This window comes from Rhincodon typus, chromosome 23 (assembly GCF_021869965.1).
Source record: "Rhincodon typus isolate 14 chromosome 23, sRhiTyp1.1, whole genome shotgun sequence".
Lineage (NCBI taxonomy): Eukaryota > Metazoa > Chordata > Chondrichthyes > Orectolobiformes > Rhincodontidae > Rhincodon > Rhincodon typus.
Window position 1 is genome coordinate 9,323,229 of NC_063354.1, and position 21,313 is coordinate 9,344,541.

The 21,313-nt window shown below is 38.0% G+C and overlaps 1 protein-coding gene across 1 annotated transcript in view; it reads right to left on the minus strand.

Annotated features, from left to right (window-relative positions):
- Nucleotides 1–21,313, minus strand: part of rptor (regulatory associated protein of MTOR, complex 1) — a 362,931-nt gene that overhangs the window by 225,331 nt on the left and 116,287 nt on the right. Inside the window, exon 7 of the mRNA XM_048611098.1 lies at nt 8,887–8,946. Within this exon, the coding sequence (XP_048467055.1) occupies nt 8,887–8,946 (60 nt within the window). The remainder of the gene's footprint in view (nt 1–8,886; nt 8,947–21,313) is intronic.

Below are 21,313 nucleotides of genomic sequence, written 5' to 3' on the forward strand. Positions count from 1 at the left end.
CCGGACCCGAAATGTTAACTGTGTTTTTTCCTTCACAGATGCTGCCAGACCTGCTGAGCTTTTCCAGCAACTTTGTTTTTGTTCAAGGATAATTACTACCTGATTTGCTGTCTGAGAATTCTTCAAACTAATGAATAGTTGAGATTACTAAACTTGATGACAGCACTGGTAGTACACTCTTGAGAGGTTGTGTAGATAGTGCCAGAATTAAGTTACAATTGGGAAAGGTGAAAAGCATGCCAGGGTTCTTATTGGAAAGCTTTTGAGGTTAGCAGTTAACACCATCACTCTAAAATTCAATCCTCAAAGCTTGTAACTTGAGCCACCTCTCCTGACAAAATTTTATTTGCATTTCTCAAAAGTTGTCTCACAGGTAGACAGGGTAGTGAAGAAGGCATTTTGTATGCTTGCCTTCATTGCTCAGTCCACTGAGTATAGGAGTTGGGACATCATTTTGCAGTTGGACAGAACGTTGGTGAGGCCACTTTTGGAGTACTGTGTACAGTTCTGGTCGCCCTGCCATAGGAAGGATATTATTGAATTGGAGAGGGTGCAGAAAAGATTTAAAGGGATGTTATCGGGACTAGAGAGCTTGAGTTATAAGGAGATGCTGGATAGGCCGGGACTTTTGTCACTGGAGTACAGGAGGTTGAAGGTGACCTTATAGAGGTTTAAGATCATGAGGGGCATATATAAGGTGAAAAGCAAAGGGTAGGGAAGTTCAAAACTAGAAGACATAATTTTAAGGTGAGAGAAATCATGGAATTATAGAACCCCTACGTGTGGAAACAGGCCATCTGGCCCAACAGGTCCACACCGACCCTCTGAAGAGTATCCCATCCAGACCCATCACCGTAACCTATCCCTGTAACCCTGCATTTCCCATGACTAACCCACCTAGCCTGCACATCCCTGAACACTTTGGCAATTTACCATGGTCAATCCAGCTAACCTACACATCTTTGGACTGTGGGAAGAACCCGGAGCACCCAGCAGAAACCCATGCAGATATGGGGAGAACATGCAAACGCCACACAGTCAGTCACCCAAGGGTGGAATCGAACCCGGGTCTTTGGCGCTGTGAGGGAGCAGTGCTAACCACTGAGCCACCGTGCCGCCCGAGAAAGATTTGAAAGGGACCTAAAGGGCAACATTTTCATACACACAGTGGTTCATATGTGAAATGAACTGGCAGAGGAACTGACAGATGCAGATACAATTGCAACATTTAAAATACATTTGGACAGGTACATGAATTGGAAAGGTTCAGAGGTATATGAGCCTCGTTTAGTTTAGGAAACTTGGTCAGCATTGACAAGTTGGACCGAAGGGTCTGCTTCTGAGCTGTATGACTCTATGACTCTTTGGCAAACACGAAACAAACTTCTAATTGCCCAGGCAGATATTTTTTCAAAATGTGCTTCAGTTAATAATTCATTCTATAAATATAAATTCTACATTAGTCATTTGGTTCAAAGATGCCCAAAGTGTTAACCATGCATATGGATTTGTTCATAACAAATGGTTAATGCAGGCAAGTATAAAATATTGTAGATTGGGTGAGAAAATGGGCAACATTTGAAAATTATCTTGAGTCTTAAAGAATTAAAATGTAAGCCAGTCAAAACCATTAAGAGAGTGGTTATTCATGAAGACAAAAAGGATAAAGCATAGAATCCGCCAAAGGCTGTGGTTTTGCATGTGATCAAGTCACTAGTCATTTACGATTATCTCTGGGCCCTTGGTAGACATCTTTCTCAAGAAAAAGAATATTGAGAAGCTCTTTCAGCTATTTGCTTCCAGAAGAATAACAAAGTTTCAGCCTGAATTCACCACAAAATTCAGAAACAGCAGACACAAGCTGGACAGCTTGCTCTGAGCAGGCTCTTCCCAAGTGACTCTAAAAAAAGAAACTCCTTATCTGCAAATACTGTTCAAACAGAACAGTCATAAAACCCAGTGAAACAATCAGGTGTTCATCCTGAAATAAGTTCAGGCAACCAGGATCAGCAATTATTATAAAGTGCATTATTTTCAAGAAAACGTCTAACATCTTCTCAAATAAATCAAAACCAGCCTTCCAGACAACTCCACAATCCTTCAAACTCGGGTTCCCAAAATATTAAATACAAGTCAACCTCATAACATCAGGTTTTCTTAATAAGTAAAATTGATTATTAAAACACAACTTATTTGAAGATACAAAGCTAACAAAGTTTCAAATATGGAACTTAGAAGGATTCGTCTATCTAAATAACAGATGTGCACACATGCATATATACATTAAAAAATAAAGATATTTCCCGACGTTAAACTCTGCAGAGAAAGCAAGCACTTTGGCCAAAATAATTATTAATTCTCAGAATATAAAAGGATAAGACACAAAATGTTTCAGATTGCTTTCAGTCTGATGTGTTTTCACACATAGACAGGCCACTATGTATAGGTGGCGTCACTACAAATATGTGATTGGCCCTCTGGGACCTCCTCAGATGAGTTTGTTTAGAATGTTGACAGCAAGTATTCTACAAGTCTTTAATGGAGAATGGCTGTTTTGGTTTTTCAGCTCTTGCATAAATTCCCAAGAAAGTTGCTCAAAAACTGGTAAAGGCCTTATCTCCTCACAAGTTAGCTCTAACTACACTTAAACAATATCAAATAGCCACAGTCCTGAAGAGCATAAATTCAGATATACGACTTGCAGCAAGTCCAAGCAATTTGCTCTTTACACGTGATGCCCAGTAAAATAGGTTCAACCTTAAGTAAGCTGACTTCAGCTTTTAGAATTTCCATTGATTTCATAATGTTACAACAAGATTGTAGACTAAAACTTGGGAGAAGCAGGTAATAGTCTAAACCCATATGTGAAACAGACATCCCACATTTCAACAGGGATGTTCACTAGGGTCTTTACGATGAAAGAAGTGTCTTAATTACGTCTACAACCAATCCTAAGAATGTTCCTTAATTCATCCAAAGGTCCGATATATGAGCTGTGATCCCTTTCTGTTGGATTCTTCTAGGACATGATTTCACATACAGGCCAAGACAGCTAATATTGGAGATTGCTCGATTGATGGGTGCCATCACAGAATCAGGTGGTCTTTTCAGGGCCCACTGCAGAGACTGGAGCACACTCTCATGCTGTGCTGCTACTGTTGGAGAGGGTGTCTTTAGAACAAGGCATTAAATCAAGATCCTTTTCACCATCTCAGCTGGACAAGACGACAGGAACAATAAGAAATAAAAGCAGCAGTAGGGTACAAAGCACATCGATCCTGCACTCATAATAATCATGGGTGATTTCAGTCTCGTTGTCACTTTGTTGCCTGTCTCTGACATCCCTTAACTCTTTGAGAAACTAAAGATCTATCTACAAAGCATCAAATGTATTTAATGATAGAGCTTCCAGAACCCTCTTGGATAGACAATACCTGCGATTTCACAACTGAGTGAAGAGGTTTTACATTTGAGTCCTTAATGATGAGGCTATCCTCACAGTGTCATAGATTTGTAGAACATGAAAACAGACCCTTCGGTCCAACTCGTCCATGCCAACCAGATATCCTAAACCCACCTAGTCACATTTGCCAGCATTTGGCCTATATCCCTCTAAACCCTTTCTATTCAAATACCCATCCAGATGCCTTTTAAATGTTGTAATTGTACCAGCCTTCACCACTTCCTCTGGCAGCTCGTTCCTTACATGCATCACCCTCTGCATGAAAAAGTTGCCCCTGTGATCCCTTTTAAATCTTTCTCCTCTCACCTTAAACCTATGCCCTCTAGTTTTAGACACCTTGCCTTGGGTAAAAGACCCTGGCTATTCACCTTATCCATGTCCTTCATGATTTTGTAAACTTCAATAAGGTCACACCTCAGACTCTGCTCCAGAAAAAATAGTCCCAGCCTATTCAGGATTTGAGGTAGCACTGGCAGGGTAATTCACTGCAAAATAACAGCCAGCTTTTTGACTCTAACAAAAACAAGATTGCGTATAGTTAGAATAATATCAAGTCTGACCTCCTCTCATGGTGGTTGACACGGAGAGTTTAAAAAATGACGTAAAGGAGGAACACAAGATTAATGTCCAATTTAAAATACCTTTGTTACTCAGATAGGCTTAAAGAACAATGTCCATATATTTCTCAAAAACTGTAGACTCAAGATCAATTTGATCACTCCTTGGTTAAGATATTTTCAAAATTAACCTGTTCAGAGATGTTATTATACACCTGTGGAGCAGGTACGGCTTGAACTTGGCACCACCGGGGCCTTAAGCTTTACCTAATTTTTTTTTTAAATTTCTTTTTAATCAACCTCTTCAGAAGGGCTAATACACAACAATGAAACAGGTGAGACTTAAACCCAGGCCTTCTCGTTCAGAGATAAGGGCAACTGCTGCCCCACAAAGACCCCAAGCTTTGCTTAAGACACTTTCTAAATCAGCCTGGTCAGAAGTATTATAATACATCTTTGTCGAAAGTGGGACTCGAACCCAGGGTCCCTGGCTAATATGTAGGGTCACTACCACTGTGCCATAAAAATCTCTATTTAAACACAATTCATGTTTTGAGTTCAGTGATCCTTTCATCAGGACTTGCCATTTTTCCCCCAATTTCCAAAATCAGTAGTTTTACTTATCGCTTTAATAAGTAGCTTTGCAAATGTCCCCAGTTCTCTGACCTCAGTTTAATATAATTTGCACCCTTTACTTCCCCCTTCCTGTAGCAGTGCCTGCATGATATGGAAGCAACACGCGTTCTAAGCTGTAAACAATTTTTTAACTTCTTGGTTTATCCTAAGAAAAACTACAAGATATTTTCTTATCAAGCTGTTCAAAAGTGCTTTTAACACTGGATTTGAACCTGGCCTCCAGGCACAGAGGTGGGTTCAGTCCCACTGCAGCACAAGGGTCCAAAAGCTTTGCTTAAAAAGAGGCAACAAGTTTGTGTTCACGTCAGTTTCAGATTAAACTGGATAGGTTTGCAAAGACCAAAAATCTTGATTGCTTTATTTGTAAAGGCAGATTGGGCTGGATATTGAGAGTTATTTCCCAGGGAGTGGTGGACCTGTGGAACAGATTGCCAGATCAAATGGTGGGCACTAATTTCATGAATTGCTTCAACAGTAAGCTAGACTCTTGGCCTTGTCAGGTGGACGTTACTTCATATGAGAGCTGGGTGCCGTGAGATAAATGAAGGTCAATTTCAACATCTGGACAAGTTCCGATTAGAAGGATTTTTATCTTGATTTTCACCTCCCTGACAGATTCCTGAGCAGGGTGCATATGTACTGTGACACACAGTGCACCAGAACTATCAGGGCCAGGCTGGTTGGAGATTTCCTGCACGTCATTTTTATGTCCTCACTGTCAGGACAGAAAAGAAAATAATTCAAATATCTACAGCAAACTGTGGGCACAAACATAATAAAATATCACATCAGAACAAATAATGCTTATTTTTGAAATATTCAAGTGATTTGCTCAAATTTCTATGATGCTTCATTCATTAAAGAAGTTATTTGTTCGCCTCCCAGCATCTTTATATTATTCTCAAATAAGCCAATAAACTGTATTAGCTAATGAGTCATTCTTACACTGAGTTCAATAGATTTGATTTCAAGTTATTAAGCAGCTAGAAGCTTATGAACAGATTGCTCGAGTCACCCAGTGTTGTTAATTCCTGATGCTGGTTATAAGAAAGGTAGTCACGTAACCAATGCACGATCTTTAAATGTACTTAAGTATTACACTATTACGAGAACTGGACCAACTGTTGTTTTGCAAATATATACTAAAATCAATACACAGATCATAAATCAAAAAAGACTAAATTATTGACTCAATCACGGTGTTTTCTAGTGCACTAATTACAAATCATTTGGGATTCCTGTCATTTTTAAATAAGAAGGTTAAAGCAAAACTGATACAAAAGTTAAGAAAACGGTCACCTTTGGTGCAAACATTTGCTATGCATACGTTCACAAACTAAGGCAGGAGATCTACTTTTCATAGAATTTATAGCATTAGGCAGCCTTCAGTCCCATTCTGCGTGCTCCACCTTTTTTTAAAGTGTTACCTAATTAGTTCCATTCACTTGTACTTTACCCTCACTTGTTTTATTTTCCTTTTCTTATGTTTTTAAGTTAACAATGAATCTGCTTCAGCCACACTGTCAGACAGATTCCAGATCTCAAGACACTGCATATTAAAATTCCCACCTCCCCCTCTAATGCTTTTGCCAATTATCTTAAATCTGTGTGTGTGGTCACTGACTCTCCTAGCAATGAAATTGAATAATCAAATAATGAGAAACTAAAATATTATTAATTTTGAACACTTCACATGAAATCTCTCCAAATGCTCCAAGAACAATTGCAATTTCCCTGGTCTTTCCTCTCAACTAACATCTTGATCCCTTGTCACCATAATAGCTTATTCAAGACCTTGACAAGCCTCCGAAAATATGGTACTCAGAACCAGACAATATTTCAGTTGAGGTCTGATCAGTGATTTATAAAAATATTTAGTGTAGCTTTCTTGTTTTTGCTTCACTATGCCACTGTGTATAAAATACAGGTCCTTGTTTGTTGAAAGCTTTTCAATTTGTTCTGCCACTTCCAAATATTTGCGTATGAGTAAGTCTTTTTGATTCTAAATCCATTCTTTGAACAATACCAGTCAGTTGATATTGTCTTTCCACATTCTCTCTCAAAAATACATCACTTCCTCTGCTTGGAGTCACTGTGTTCCTATTTTACCAGTCTACATCCCTTTGAGGTGTACAATTATTCTTCTTGCCATTTACCACATTTGAGGTTCATTTCGTGAGAACATGTAGAAATTATACCTTTTTGTCTTACAGATAATTAATATACATCAAAGTAGCAGCCCAAACACAGATTCCTGGGGATTCCATTATACACATCCATTCAGACCATAAGAAACAACTACTCATCAGCACTCTGTTAATCAAACAGATTTGGAGAAATTCATATTTTTTCAATGCAAACGTATTGTTGTATTCATGTATTCCACGTACTGTTAAGTACTGCAGGACCATTAATAAGCCAGACAGTGATTCAAATCCAGCCCAGGAGGGTGGGATGGGTTTCTTCTATCTATATGCAATTAGTTTGGCCAAGTTCAAACCAATTTCTCATGATCACTTCAGCAGAAACTACACTTTGTTTAGTTCTACTTAGCAATCTCATAGAGAAAGGACACAAAATAGCTAGAATGGGAAGTAAAATACGGTACAGTACACTCACACCAGCACAAAATTCATTGCCAGTCAATCACTTATGCACATTAGCCTGCAACAATATTACGGTTCAATTTAGTAAAACGAAGAGGACAATTAAACTCTTTCTGATTAAATGTTTTTGCACAATGTACAAATTAATTGGCTATGTTTGGCACAAAATACAGCATCTTAAATTGATATAAGTCAGAAGTCACACAACACCAGGTAATAGTCCAACTAGTTTATTTGAAATCACAAGCTCTCGGAGTGCTGTTCCTTCATTAGGTGAAGATGTAAGGTGACTTCACCTGACGAAGGAGAAGTGCTCCAAAAGCTTGCGATTTCAAATAAACCTGTTGGACTATAACCTGGTGTTGTGTGACTTCTGACTTTGCCCACCCCAATCTAACACCAGCGTCATGGCTTAAACAGTTTTGATAGTAATAAGATGTCAGAATTTATTGTAAGAGCAAGTTACTTATCTGATTTATCAAAATTTATCAACAGATGACAATTTGAACCAATCTGTCCCTTACTAATTGCCTTTTCAAATGCTTTGTGCCAGAAGTATTAAACAAGGCCTGAAGAAACAAGAACTGTCCTACCTTCCCCCACCTCCCAAATGTAGTAACAAAGTGTAAGCACACAATTATAATGCTAAATAATATTAGTTTTCTATAATGTGGTCACAAAAGTAATTTAAATTACAAAATGGTCACTAAATGATCAATGATCAGAACCTTTAAAACAAAATAAAGCAACCTCTACACAATCTATTCAAAAATTCATAGGCAACATATTGGAATTAAATCTTATTACAATCACATAAAAAGCTATTATTCCCCATTGTGGGCTCTCAATTACAAATCTTGAATATAGATGTTTCCATTACAACTTTCTTTCTCATTTTAATAATCTGAAAATTAACTTAGTTGCAAATCAAATTGCAAGCCCACAACAGAAGGCAAGTAAATGAAAAGTGCACCTGAACACTCACAAACCAAACTTGGATATGCAGTGCCAGCACTGGCAATTTTACTTCCCAACTTTCGATATTGCACTATTGTGTCAAGGATTTCATGACACAAGCATAAAAAGAGAGAGAGAGAAAAATGGCCTTTTCCTATGTAGCTCAGTTATTTTCTTACAGTGGAAAAGTGCAATTAATAAAGGTAAAGTCGCCACGGACATAGGGCTGCTCTCGCGTTAGAGAGACAACTAGTGATGCTTTAAACGGAGGGTGAGCATGCCTCAGCTAAGAGAAGCTGAGAAGGAGAGTCCTTCATGGTAACCTCAGCCAGTACGGAAACTGAACCCATGCTTTTGGCGTCACTCTGCATCTCAAATCAGCCATCTAGCCAACTGAACTAACTGACCCCCAATAAGACTGCATCAAATATTTGGAGGGGAAGGACAAAATTCATCTTTCTCCTGTCTTGCCATCCACAAAGACTTCAGATAATTGCAGACATACTATGGTTGTCATTTTTGTAAAATAGGGAGGAAAAAGAAAATTGACGAAAACAAATTGTTGACTTGATAAATTTTTGAAAGATACCTTTGACTGTGGATGAGGCAAATCAAGTGTACTCACAAAACAGATTACAAATAAACAGAAAAACTATGTACAACTTACTTTTCTATCAAGTCCAGTGTAACTCCAGGCACCAGTTTGGCACTCCTTTGCATACAGAACCTGTAAAAATAAAACAGCAAATATGTGTGAGGAGATGGGTTTTAAAATCATAATTCCTTAATGAATGAAAGTCATTTTATTGCATCTGATCCTAAAATTACAATACTATAACACTTCATTTTTATAATCCTTGCTCATTTTGTGGGAGCAGACCAGAAAAAAAGGAAGAATCTCACTATGATATACAAAGAACCAGACCTTGTAGAAAATAAAAATCACATGCATTAAAAGATTTTCATCAAAACAGATTAATCCCAGGGAATGTAGTTTGAAACAATTGGAAGATGACTTGAATTTAGCCTAAGAAGGGGTCACAGTAGTTTCACCATATCTGATCCAGTAAAGTAATACCCTCTGGAGGTTACACTCAATCCATATCACACTGCTTTTCAAACTTGGCAACTATGCGTTTAGAACCACCTTGTAATGACGTACATATTAGAAATCTGCTGCAGAATTAGTTTTGCTGAGATGAATGTTAAGATGTCAGAGAGGTCTGTCAATAGTGCACTTAATTTCTAAGCATGAAGTATAACTATCCACATTTTCAACACAAATGGAAGCAAATACATAAATAACTTTAAATATAAAATGTAGCATCATTGATGGATTGGTAACTCCCAAGGCCTTAGCTGCCAACTAAATCCTGATACGTGTTCCATCTAAGACATGTTGACCATGTGATTTAATTGAGGTATCTTATTTGCCTTTCATCAATTTTAAAATCATTCTCTATAATTCCTCAGATCAAGTGGTGAGCCAGCTGCAATCTCAATTTTGACAAAACAAAAGACTCAAATCTAGAAATGGCAGAAGTCACTCTTGCACATAACTATCACAATTTCATTTTATTTTTGCAGTTGAAGTTAGAGGTGGGTGGGATTGCCAGGCAGCTAGGATGTTGCAATTATTTGCCACAACTTTGAACATGCGTAATACATCAGTGTAACAATTTTATACATCGCATGCCAGTAGTTATAGTGGAATGCATCAGATGTTGGCACTTCATTATAGACCCCTCGATCAAGAAGGATGTTCTCATGAGGTACTCCAAACAGAAACTACTCTATTTTGACTAAAGCCAATAAAGAAACGCTGGGGGTACGGCCAAAGTCAAGAGTCAAAATACCCATGACTAACAACGTCTGCAAGAGGAAGATGTCACTAAGTTAAACAAATCAAGATTTCATCTAGAACCAGCAGCTGTTAGCCAGAGGCCAGCAGCCCTCTGTGCTCAGCAGAGCCACATACATGGCCTTGGCTGCTGCCTGCAACATTAAAAAGGGCACAGAATAAAGGTGGGTGACTTGTGGGCAGGCGTTTCCAGAAGCAAAATGCCTAACATAATCTCACTGAAAGTGGAATTGGGTTCAAGGGACTAGATAGCCGACACTTGTTCCTATATTCCAATTGGAAGAAGGCATTAAGGAAATAGTGTGCAAGTGGAAGATAGATTTTTGTGCAAATGCTGGGATCTTGGATTTAAAGCACTACTGCAATCTGATCTTGTTGGAATTGGCAATGGACCCAGTGCTATCAGATGCAACTTAAAAAGACAAATGTTATGATCGGATGCAGGACCACCACAAAGCCACACAGAATTCCCAAATAAAGACCACTGAGAACAAACAAAAATGCAGGTCTTAATAGTACATAAGTTTCCAATGCTCACTACCAACCAGTGCCATGAGGCTACAGACAGAGTTTTGGGGTGTATTACAATCGAAAACAAAACAAAAAGCACTCTACTATCATTGTTTTTAAGGCCCTGATTGACATCCATATAGAATTGTGTGTCCAGTTTTTGTTACCTCACAACTCTTGATAGAGAAATCTCATTTTGAAAACGTTAGCTTTATTCATTCAAGTGAACATGAATTTTTATCTACTTCAGAGAATCCCTACAGCACAGAAAGAGGCCATTCGGTCCATCGTCTCTGCACTGACCCTCCAAACAGCATCCCACCCAGACCCACAATCTCCACATTTACCACAGCTAATCCACCTAGCCTGCAGATCCCTGGACGCTACGGGGCAACTTAGTACGGCCAGTCCACCTAATGTGTACATCTTTGGACTGTGGGAGGAAACCAGAGCACCTGGAGGAAACTGACGCAGACAGTCACACAAGGCTGGAATCGAACGCGGCTTCCTGTTGCTGCGAGGCAGCAATGCTAACCTCTGAGCCACTGCGCCACTGCGCACCCTCTTGTTGAGTCTTGATTAAAACCAAACAACTTCCCTGGTGCTGAAAATTAACAAGGGTGCAGATGCATTCATTTCTATGTTAACTAATGAAAATTTAAAATTAAAATTGTATTTTACTTTTTGTTTTCTTATCTCTTTATGCCAGCTCTTTCATTTTGTTTTCTGTACATTACGTGCAATTAAATATTCGACCCTATACGTCCTGCTAAGACTGTGCCCCTCAGTTAATATGCTTCAAACTGTCTGGTTGAAGAGATGTGCTGATGTTTGTCCTGTTCACACTGACCTTGGATCATCTAGAGTGTTTTTCACATTGCTTTGATTGACTGATCAGTGTAAACATCTGCATGGCCATTTTGAGGGTAAAACTATACATAATAGCTGGTGAGTGCCATTCATTTGCTGATGACTACAAAATCTGAATGAATACTTTTCTAAGATCAGAGGCAGAAGCCAAGCCAAATATTGTGACAATATTTGCCGAGCTTTTCCAGCAACTTCTGATTTTATTCCTGATTTACAGCATCCGCAGTTCTTTCAGTTTTTATCGTGACAAGAACCTCCTTTAATATCTTAGAACCCGCGAGAGACCGTATCCTTTATCTACAATAAAAGCAATTCATGAAACAATGTCATGACATTAAACATCTGCATTTTTCCCAAATTTGCACTCAAATTTCTACAATTTATACTTAGAGCATCTTTTCCCATAAAACAATGGGGGGAAGAAGATTAGCACAACCTTGTCAAGTCCTCAGACATGAAGAAAACTCCCAAGATATCTCCAGTGTTAGATGTTATTCGTATTGATGCAAATAGAAAACATGGTTACAAAATTGAGATGGATTTTCAGTACATCAATTTGACTTACCTCAATATTAGTTGTTTTTCCCTTTAACTGAATATTGAACTTGAATTTTTTAAAAATTTATTTCCAATTTTTTATTGATTCTATAACCTTACCAAGCCACTAACAAACTGGTACTTAAATACACCTATTTTCCTAATCAGCTTCAATATTTTCCATCAAAACAAATTTTCAACATCTCTACGAGGAATTTGTTATAAAAATGACAGCACATAGATTTTAAAATGTCACAATCGCACCCAACAGTCCCATTATAGATTACTCATATCAGAAAATCTAAATTCTATGAAGTGACCTTTTAAGTTATTAGCAATAAACAAACATGAATGTATTCCAGGTAGTTTACTTACAGTAACTGGAATACATGCTCAACAGCCAATGATTAATGGTACAATATGATTGCAGTGATATTTGCCATTTTTAAGAAAATTTCTGAAACTAACTTCACAAATGATTCAAAGGAAATGAGCATTTCATTGAAACCAACACATCATCCTTGATTAAAAAGAAATAAAAAGATTACCCAAAATTATTTGTAGATACATATTAAAAATTGCTATTTTTTGTTGCACAAAATTGCAAATTTAAATCTCGTATACACGACATTTTCCTCACCTTCAAATTATGCACATAGTATGCACTTTCACTTAATAGGATGATAGTCTAAAAAAACTCTCTCCAATTATTTAAATAACCTACATAGTAAAATTCAGCTAATCAGGAGAACAGCAATTTTCGCTAATCACTAGACTGCTACCTAAATCTTTACAATATTTCCCCATTTATTCTGCCTTATCATGATGAAAGTGATATATAGAGAGAAAATGTAGAATATGACTTGATAAGTGCTGCTATCTGCATGTTACTTAAGAACGCTGCATATTCAAATTTTTTGACAACTATTCAACTTGAATTGTTCAACTTTAGCTGGAATTTCTGGTGAAACAAATTTGTAATCCTTCAGAAGATTCATTAAATTTAGTTAATGAGAAGCTTTGATATTACCTTTAAAAATGTAATTTTATCTACCTCAGGTAAAACTTCAGCTATCCAATCTAAATTTTGAGCTGATAGGAAAATATACTGGTTGAAAAAGATTTCATACTCGTGTAACCATTGTTCAGCTTTGCTACAGCAATTCAGAAACAATTAGAGGTAGTCACACAGATTGTAACCATGGGCACTCATACACACTTGGTCAAAAATGCAAGCACCATGTCACCCTGATTCAATGCCTTAGTACTTTCACACAAGATTGAGGTTGATGAATAACATGGTCTTGCAAACACACAACCTGTGACTGACTGAGGAAATGAAAGATTAGAAAGAGATGGAAGTGGATTATTACAGAAAATAACTAAACCTTTTGGCTACTGAAAGGAAAATTCATTCTTTGAAATTTCAAGTGGTCTCTGTAAAAATGGCTGTTAATTTCTCAATTGTCGTGAACAGAAAATATAATGTACCTATCCATGCTATTTAATTAAATCCAACTTGCATGTAATTTTCAACATCACACTTAAACATTTTTATAACAGTTTTAAAAAGATTGGGAAGTATATTGACACTGGAATAAAAATGCACATGAATAAAATCAAAAGATGCAGTACAGAGCTAATTTGTTAAATATGTAAAACATTGCTAAACATTCATGACAGCAATAGCTCATCTGTCTCTGGAACAAAATAAAATTATAATGATCATGTTCTAACATCGGAGATTCAAAGCATTTAATTCTCTACCTTAACACTTCCACATATTCTAATATATTGCTGAGTGAGATGGACTAATGAAGTATTTACCTCTTCATATAAAAGGAAGGGTTAAGCTGAAGCAGGCTTGTACAACTTGTCTGGAAGCTTTGATTACCTCTTTGAGAGGCCCCAAGTGCTACTCCTTCCTTCCCACTGCTCCTTCAAAGACTGCTTTAAAAGACTTGTGCTTTGTATTCTTTAGCACCACCAATGCTTACTACCCCCATCCTAATCACCTTAACTTCTCATGCATAGCTGGATTGTTCCTCTTCCTGCTGTTCTTCAAAGAGCTTAAATAAATATTGGGATCCAACCTGCTGTTTTGCTGCAAAATCTAGTTTGTTTCATTTCGTCTTCCCTCCTCCTTTTTGCTCTCAATGCCAGGAAATTTTTTAAGTATTTGGTTTTACACAACTGATAATCAGAAACATCTGCAGAAGGAAAACACATCCTGTGTCTCTGATTTGGTTGTACCATTTGTAATTGTACACTGGGTAGGAAAATTTTGTAAGAATAGGGCCAATAAATTCTCTTCCTTCAACCCAAGCCCACTTGAACAACCCTAAATAATGGACTGAGTAATCACACCATAGAATACATGTCTGACGACACAACTAGTCCTAGTGTAACTTACCAACTATTAACAAGTCCTCTGGGCATCACATTCCTCTAAGAGAATTCAACCTGTACATTAATAATTTGGTAAATGTGATTACATTAATTTGGTACTGCAACACATTCAAGGTCATAAACAACTTATTATTGCATTCCTAATTATGCGTCACCATCATGGTCAGTCATAAATGCTGACACTATCCAATGCACACGTTTCCACTGCAAAATTAGACAAGGAAGTGCTGTGCTTGCGCAAATTTCTTCAGAACTAAGCTTCAGCAGATTCCCCTTTAAAAATTGTGTACTGTTAATGCTCATGCTGGTACAACATTCAGATATTCAGTCTAATGCTTGTTATACAAACAATTTAAGCTTAGGAATATTAAATTTTAAGGTGGTGCTGGAAAATCTATTTAATAATTAAAGCCAATAATGAGATATTTGCATGGAACTTTAAAAACTTCAGTTAATTAATATTACAAACACAAAAAAACCTGAAATGATGGTAATACTCAGCATGTCTGACAGTTTCAGTGGAGGGAGAAGCAGATGCTGCTAGAACTGCTGAGCATTTTCAGCTACTTCCGTGTTTATTTCTGATTTCCAGCACCAGTCTTTTGCTTTAAACTTTGCTACAGTTTTATAAAAACGTTTTTAAAAGTGCAGGCACAGTCTTCACGATAGCAAAGACAGGTGATCATTGGTTTAAGATCTACATGTGGCAAAACTTAAAATGCCCAAGTGTAAATTCTGAACCAACAGACAGACTGGTTAAGAAAGAGTTCATTCCTATCTAAGCCACCTGTATAGTTTTGACACAGCAATGTGGAAATAACTAAACTGGACTGATCGCTGGTCTCTAAATATTAACACAGTTTTTTCTCCATAGATGCTGCCAGAGCTGGTGAGTTTCGCCAATAATTTCTGCTCTGCTTTTGGGTTTGAGCATTAAATCTCATTTGTATTCCAATATTTAGCTATGTTGGCAATCTTCGAAAGGAAACATTACACCCATGTGTCATCCACCTGCAGATATTTGAAGAGCAGGTGTTGCTTTCGGTTTTCTGGCCAGTATTATTCTTAGCCAACAATTAACAGAAACCGATCAAATGGCTATTCATTTTATTGTTATGTCACAATTCCCTGAATAAGCAAATTAGAAATTAGCTGTTGGAAATCACTGTTCCCAGCGTCATCACAAATTTGAGAATTTGATTAAACCGCCCAATTCTACCTAAGAGTCTGTTTGCAGGAATATGCACACGTTTTTTTTAAAAACATAACCATTGACCTGGAAATTACTATTTTGCACTCAAAACCTTTCACCAATGGCAAGAAAGAAACATGAAATGATACCTTATAATTTTATACTTTAAACTCCATGGCCTTTAAAAATCCCCATGCACATACAAATAGACAAGACACAACAATATAAAGTTAAGGAGTAGAGAAGGTAAAGAGTCAGTGAAACACAGTGCTGGCTACAATCCAAATTACAGATGATGAATTGGTAGACAAAAGGAGGCTGGAAGAACACAGCAAGCCAAGCAACATCGGGGGGAAAGGAGAAGTCAGCGTTTCAAGTATTGCCTTTCTTCAGGACTGGACATGGGGTTAGGGGGAGCTGCCAGGTGAAGATGCTCAGCAAAACAGTCACCTAGTCTACATTTGGTCTCACCAATGTACAGAAGGCCACATCAGGGCACTGGATGCAATAGATTAGGTTGGAGGAGATGTACATGAAACTCTGTTTAGGTGGTGACGGAAGTGGTGTGTGGGCAGGTGTTGCATCTTTTACAGTTACAGGGGTAGGTGCCAGGCGGGTGGGAATGGTTGGTGGTGAGTGTGGCACGAACTAAGGAGTGGCGAAGGGAATGGTCCTTGTGGGAGGCAGAGAAGGGTGGGGAGTGGAAGATATTCGGGGTTGTGGGGTCTAATTGGAGTTGGCAGAAGTGTTTGGGGATGATCCATTGGATGCGCAGGTTGGTAGGGTGGAAAAGGAGGACAAGGGGGATCCTGTCTTTATTATGTTGGGGCGGGGTGTGGTTAAGAGCTGTGGAGTGAGAAATGGAGGCGCCTTGGTGGAGGGCTGTCTGGATGATGGGGGTTGTTGGGGGGGAAGCGTATTGTTTGAAAAAGGCGGACATCCGAGATGCTCGGGCGTGGAATGTCTCCTCATCAGTGTAGATGTGACGGAGGAATTGGGAAAACAGGATAGAGTTCAACTCTTTGATGAGGACACTAGGTTATGGACACATTGAGAATCAATCTTTTATTCAGAGAATGAAGATTGGCCTTTTCAGTATCTATAAGTGGTTTTCTCCACCCTTTAAAACTGTAGTAACTTACCCAGGAAATAAATCAACAAATTGTTACAATGCTGATCTCTCGTAAACACACACTCAACTGGTGCTGTTTGAAAATCCACTCAAGGGTCTGCAACTGGGCAAAACTGCCCCAACACACACCCACAGAGACAAGGTGTCTGGCATCCTACACCCACCCAACCCCAACTGCTTAAATAAAACAACATTTTAGATACATATCACAAAAAGCTCCTTGTTTTATGAAAATATACATCTTCTCCTGTCCCTTGTTTAAAGCAATACCTTCTTACATTTAAGTCTACAGACCAAAAAGTGTTTTTTTTAACAGTTGCTTCCCTGATCTATATAAAACAGATCGAATGATTAAAAGATTAAATCACTAAATGATAGATGGCTATTGCAGGGGAAAGGGAAAGTTGAAGCCAAATTTACTCGGAGATCCCATAAAGTAATACCCTCCTTATTTATCACCTGTTCTCTTTGTGTTCAAATTCAATTAAAAGCTCATTAAGTTACTCCAATTAAGACAGCACTAGTTCAATAGTTCTCTGAAATGGAGAGACTAGTAATAGTCTTCTCATCAGGACCAAATGAGAAATATTGTGTATTGATAGTGTGCTTGCAACTTTGCACAAAATAATAACCTACCGGTAGAAGGTTTAAATAGTTCAGCAAACAAATCAGTTTGTTTCTTAAAAGTGGCCTTGAAGTCCACCAAAGACTGTTGTCGAGAGATTTTCTAGGATTTTTCAACAGTTGTTTGTATGCCTGAGAATTATGCAGAATAAAACTGATATAATTTAGATTTACCTGTCAAGATCTTTCTAAATTACTGTTTGGGAAGGCAGCACAACAGAGTCTCAAATGATTAAAACTAACAATTACGTGGAAAAGCAGCAAGAATGAGGTTTTGAGATGAAAGACAGTAGTTTTGTGAAATGGTAGTGGTGACTAAAAATACACAGAATAAGCAAACTAGTTTCATTCAGAACACAACTCTCCAGAATTGTCAATTTTTGTTTTGCAGTATTATTTCAATCAAAGGTCACCACTATCCTACAAGAAATAAATAACAAAGTCACTTGACCATCATGCAATTCATTACTTCCAAATTCTCCTTCGCACAATTTCAATCTAAGTCCAAATCAAGATATAAACACTGTTGTCTTCATACATAAGAAGCCCCCCATGACAAAGTTTCATCACCACCAATTTTCTGCACTTCTAACCTTGTAAAGCATGTTTTCTCTGCTCCAAGTCCTCTTTAAATGGACTACTCCTACACCATGCATCACCATCAAGATGTAAAACCAAGCCTGTTATCCCCAAGACAACAAAAATAATTCATGTCCTATACATGCCTACAGAGTTGTCAAAGATATGTTGGGCAGACAGAGAACCCAAACCTCCCTCCTAAAGTATTTCAATTTATCAGCAGTTATCACCTGAGTTTAACAATAGCTCAGAATCTACTAACTGCCATAATGGGTAACATCAGTGCCCTGATAGAACTGCCAAAAAAAAGTATCATGGCTGCTCACAGCTGAGGTATACATTCCATCCCAATTTACACATGCACCAAGATACCAGTAAGAACAGGATTGGTGTCAGTTCTCATAGTTGACAGAGTTGGCCCTGCAGTAAGAAGAGGACTTTATTGGTGGTGGGGCCTAAATTTCACTACATTTGGAAAACAACTGACAGAAAATATCACCTTACAATATCCTGAACGTGGCATTCTAGTTCCAATTCCTTCAGGATTTTCCAGCTTCAGGACAACTGTCAATAGAATTCCACAAATTTATGTCTCTTTATGTAGTTATGGAAGCACTGCTTCATTGAACATTAGATCTTCTAGTACCTCCCATCTTATCGCTTATTTTCATGTTAACTTTGAAAACACATCTGCGAAAGCCCAGAGCCACCTTCCAATGTACCCTACATAGTATGTAGCACACTGGAATAATTGCAAGGCAGCACCTCAAATTTTGTTGCATTGTTTAGCAAATGATTTGTAAATGCCTGCATCAAAAATCACAGGCACCCTCAGCAGGTAGCTTGTATTAGAGAAGCACTGCTGCATTTGATGGGTTACCCATGTGTAACTGTATTACCAATACAAAATGAGTGAAAAGACACTGCAACATCACAAAAATAGCAGCTTGCAAAATCAAACGAGTAAGGCCTAAAAATATAACTATTGAGGACTCCAGCAATGATGTTTTGATTACAACAGGACAGCAAACTAATGACAGTAAGAAATAGTCAAGATTTTGAAAATTTGTCAGCAGCTTTCAAACAAAAGTTTCAAGAAAAGCCAACATTTACATAGTGCCTTTCATGACCTCAAGGTAGCCCCAAATCTTTCACGGGCAAGTAAACACTTCTAAGTGCAGCTGCTATTATAATGTTGGAAAATGCAGCAACTAAAATCTACAATCACCAAAGTCCCCCTTATTAGCAACAGAAAGTCATTAGTTAAAATATTAAGCAACCTCAAGAAATTCATGTGTCACTAATAATATGCCAGATTAACGTACACGCTTAAATATATTTCTTTTTAAACTAATGCTTCAACTTGTATTATATTAACATTTATTTTCTAAATTGGATACAGTCTCGAGCCTGTTAGGACTGCATGTTTCAGAATTTAGCCTATTTACAAATCAGCACTGGGGCCAAAGGCTAATTATTTGATCAGAGCAATGCCTCATGTTTCATGTCATAAATAAACCAAACATTTTCATTTAAAATGAAATTTCCTGAGCATTTTAATGCTGTCAGTTAAATACAAATTTAAGAAATGAAGGAGGGTCCCGACCGGAAACATCAGCTTTCCTGTTCCTCTGATGCTGCCTGGCCTGCTGTGTTCCTCCAGCTCCACTCTGTGTTATCTCTTACTTAAGAAATAGAGGCCTTCTTTTAAATACAGACATTAAGCCCCAACATGAAAATATTAGACTTTTGAGCTTCAAAAGGACAGACGCTACAGAAAAGGAACACAAAATTAAACATTGGAATGCAAAGTCTCCACAATTTTTAAGGAGAAACTATTTTGTGCAATAGAAATTCCTCGAGTACTATTGTGCAAGCATTGCAACAGCTGACTAACGAGATCTAGGGTGACAGTGCGAGAAAATATTTTCCCCATAGGTGTTAAGCAAGATTTCAAACTTTTGGTTTAGCTGACATCATGATTAGGCAGCACTTCTGTCAAATTTCATGTCATAAAATCCATATCGTTTTAATGACTATTTAGTAGATGTCTCTTTAAATTTGTTTCATTATGTGCTTTGTGCCTTTGGATTAGGGTGAACTACAAATTCTGTGCAGGGCGAAGATGGCTGCATGGGGGAGAAAATAGTTGCCAAACGGTGCAGAAAAAGTCTGCAGAAATATATGGAAACCATTTAACAGACTGTTTCCTTTGCTCTGAAGGACTATAAAGAGTACAAATAAGTCTTGCAACAGATCATAATCAACCTTAATTTAAGATTCTGTTCCAACTATAGAAAATAAATGCATACTGGTTTTCAACTTGTCATCTGAAAGCTACATCAAGTTTATAGCTCATTGGCTCTTCTAGGTTCACAGAAATAGAAGCTGAAGACTTCGCAGACCTAACCTTGCGTCCAAATTATGAATACTGGTGCAGTTTTATTAAGACTAATAAACTTAATCCAGTGTCAAGTCTTATTAATTGTAGCCAAGGAAAAATGAAGGTCCTGCAATCAACTAAAATACACTGGATTTGTATTCTGGTTCAGTTTCCTTTTCACTTTTAATAAAACTGGATTTGCAGTGTATAGCCATAGCCATACGGTCCGGTGAGTGTTCCAAATGTTAGCACTCCAAAGAACACTCAGCAATTAGGCAAGCTTTTTTTTATTCTTTCATGGATGAGTACAAGAAAGGCAGCATTTGTTGTTCAGTGCTAACTGCTCGAGAGGGTGGCGAGCTGCCTTCTAAAAGAATTGCAGTTAACCTAGTAAAGGTGCAGTACGGGTGAACCAGTGCACTAACTGTGTGAGCTGCAACTCATGATGAAGGGTGCTACCGTTATGCCCAAGTGTCGGAAACTACAGGACCTGCTTGGCCCAGTGTGATCAAGGAATACCAGTTCCAGGCCTAGCCAGAAGAGTCTCTTGCAGCTAGCAGGATATAGTTTTATTGAATGTTAGCAACCAGTTTTAAGTCACATTGATATGTAGTTCTGAAGAAGGGTCTCCCCATTCCTGAGATGTTCACTCTGTTTCTCTCTCCACAGCTGCTGCCAGACCTGCTGAGGTTTTCTAGCAATTTCTGTTTTTGTTTGATATTGTAGACATTGTAACAGGGGCTTCGAGAAAGACCCTCATTTAAAGTTTCTACACTTCTTGGCCTACAAGTCCAGATCGCATCATCATAGTATACAGTGACTAAGGCACTCTTCATTGTTAACTTTTCCAGGCCTGAGTACAACAAACACTGCTGCTCTTGGAAGGTACTTCCAGGGTCTTGACCCAAAGATGAAGGAACGATGGTATAGTTCCACGTTAGGATGCCATGTGGTCTGGAGGGGAACTTACAGGAGATGATATTCCCTCACATTTGTC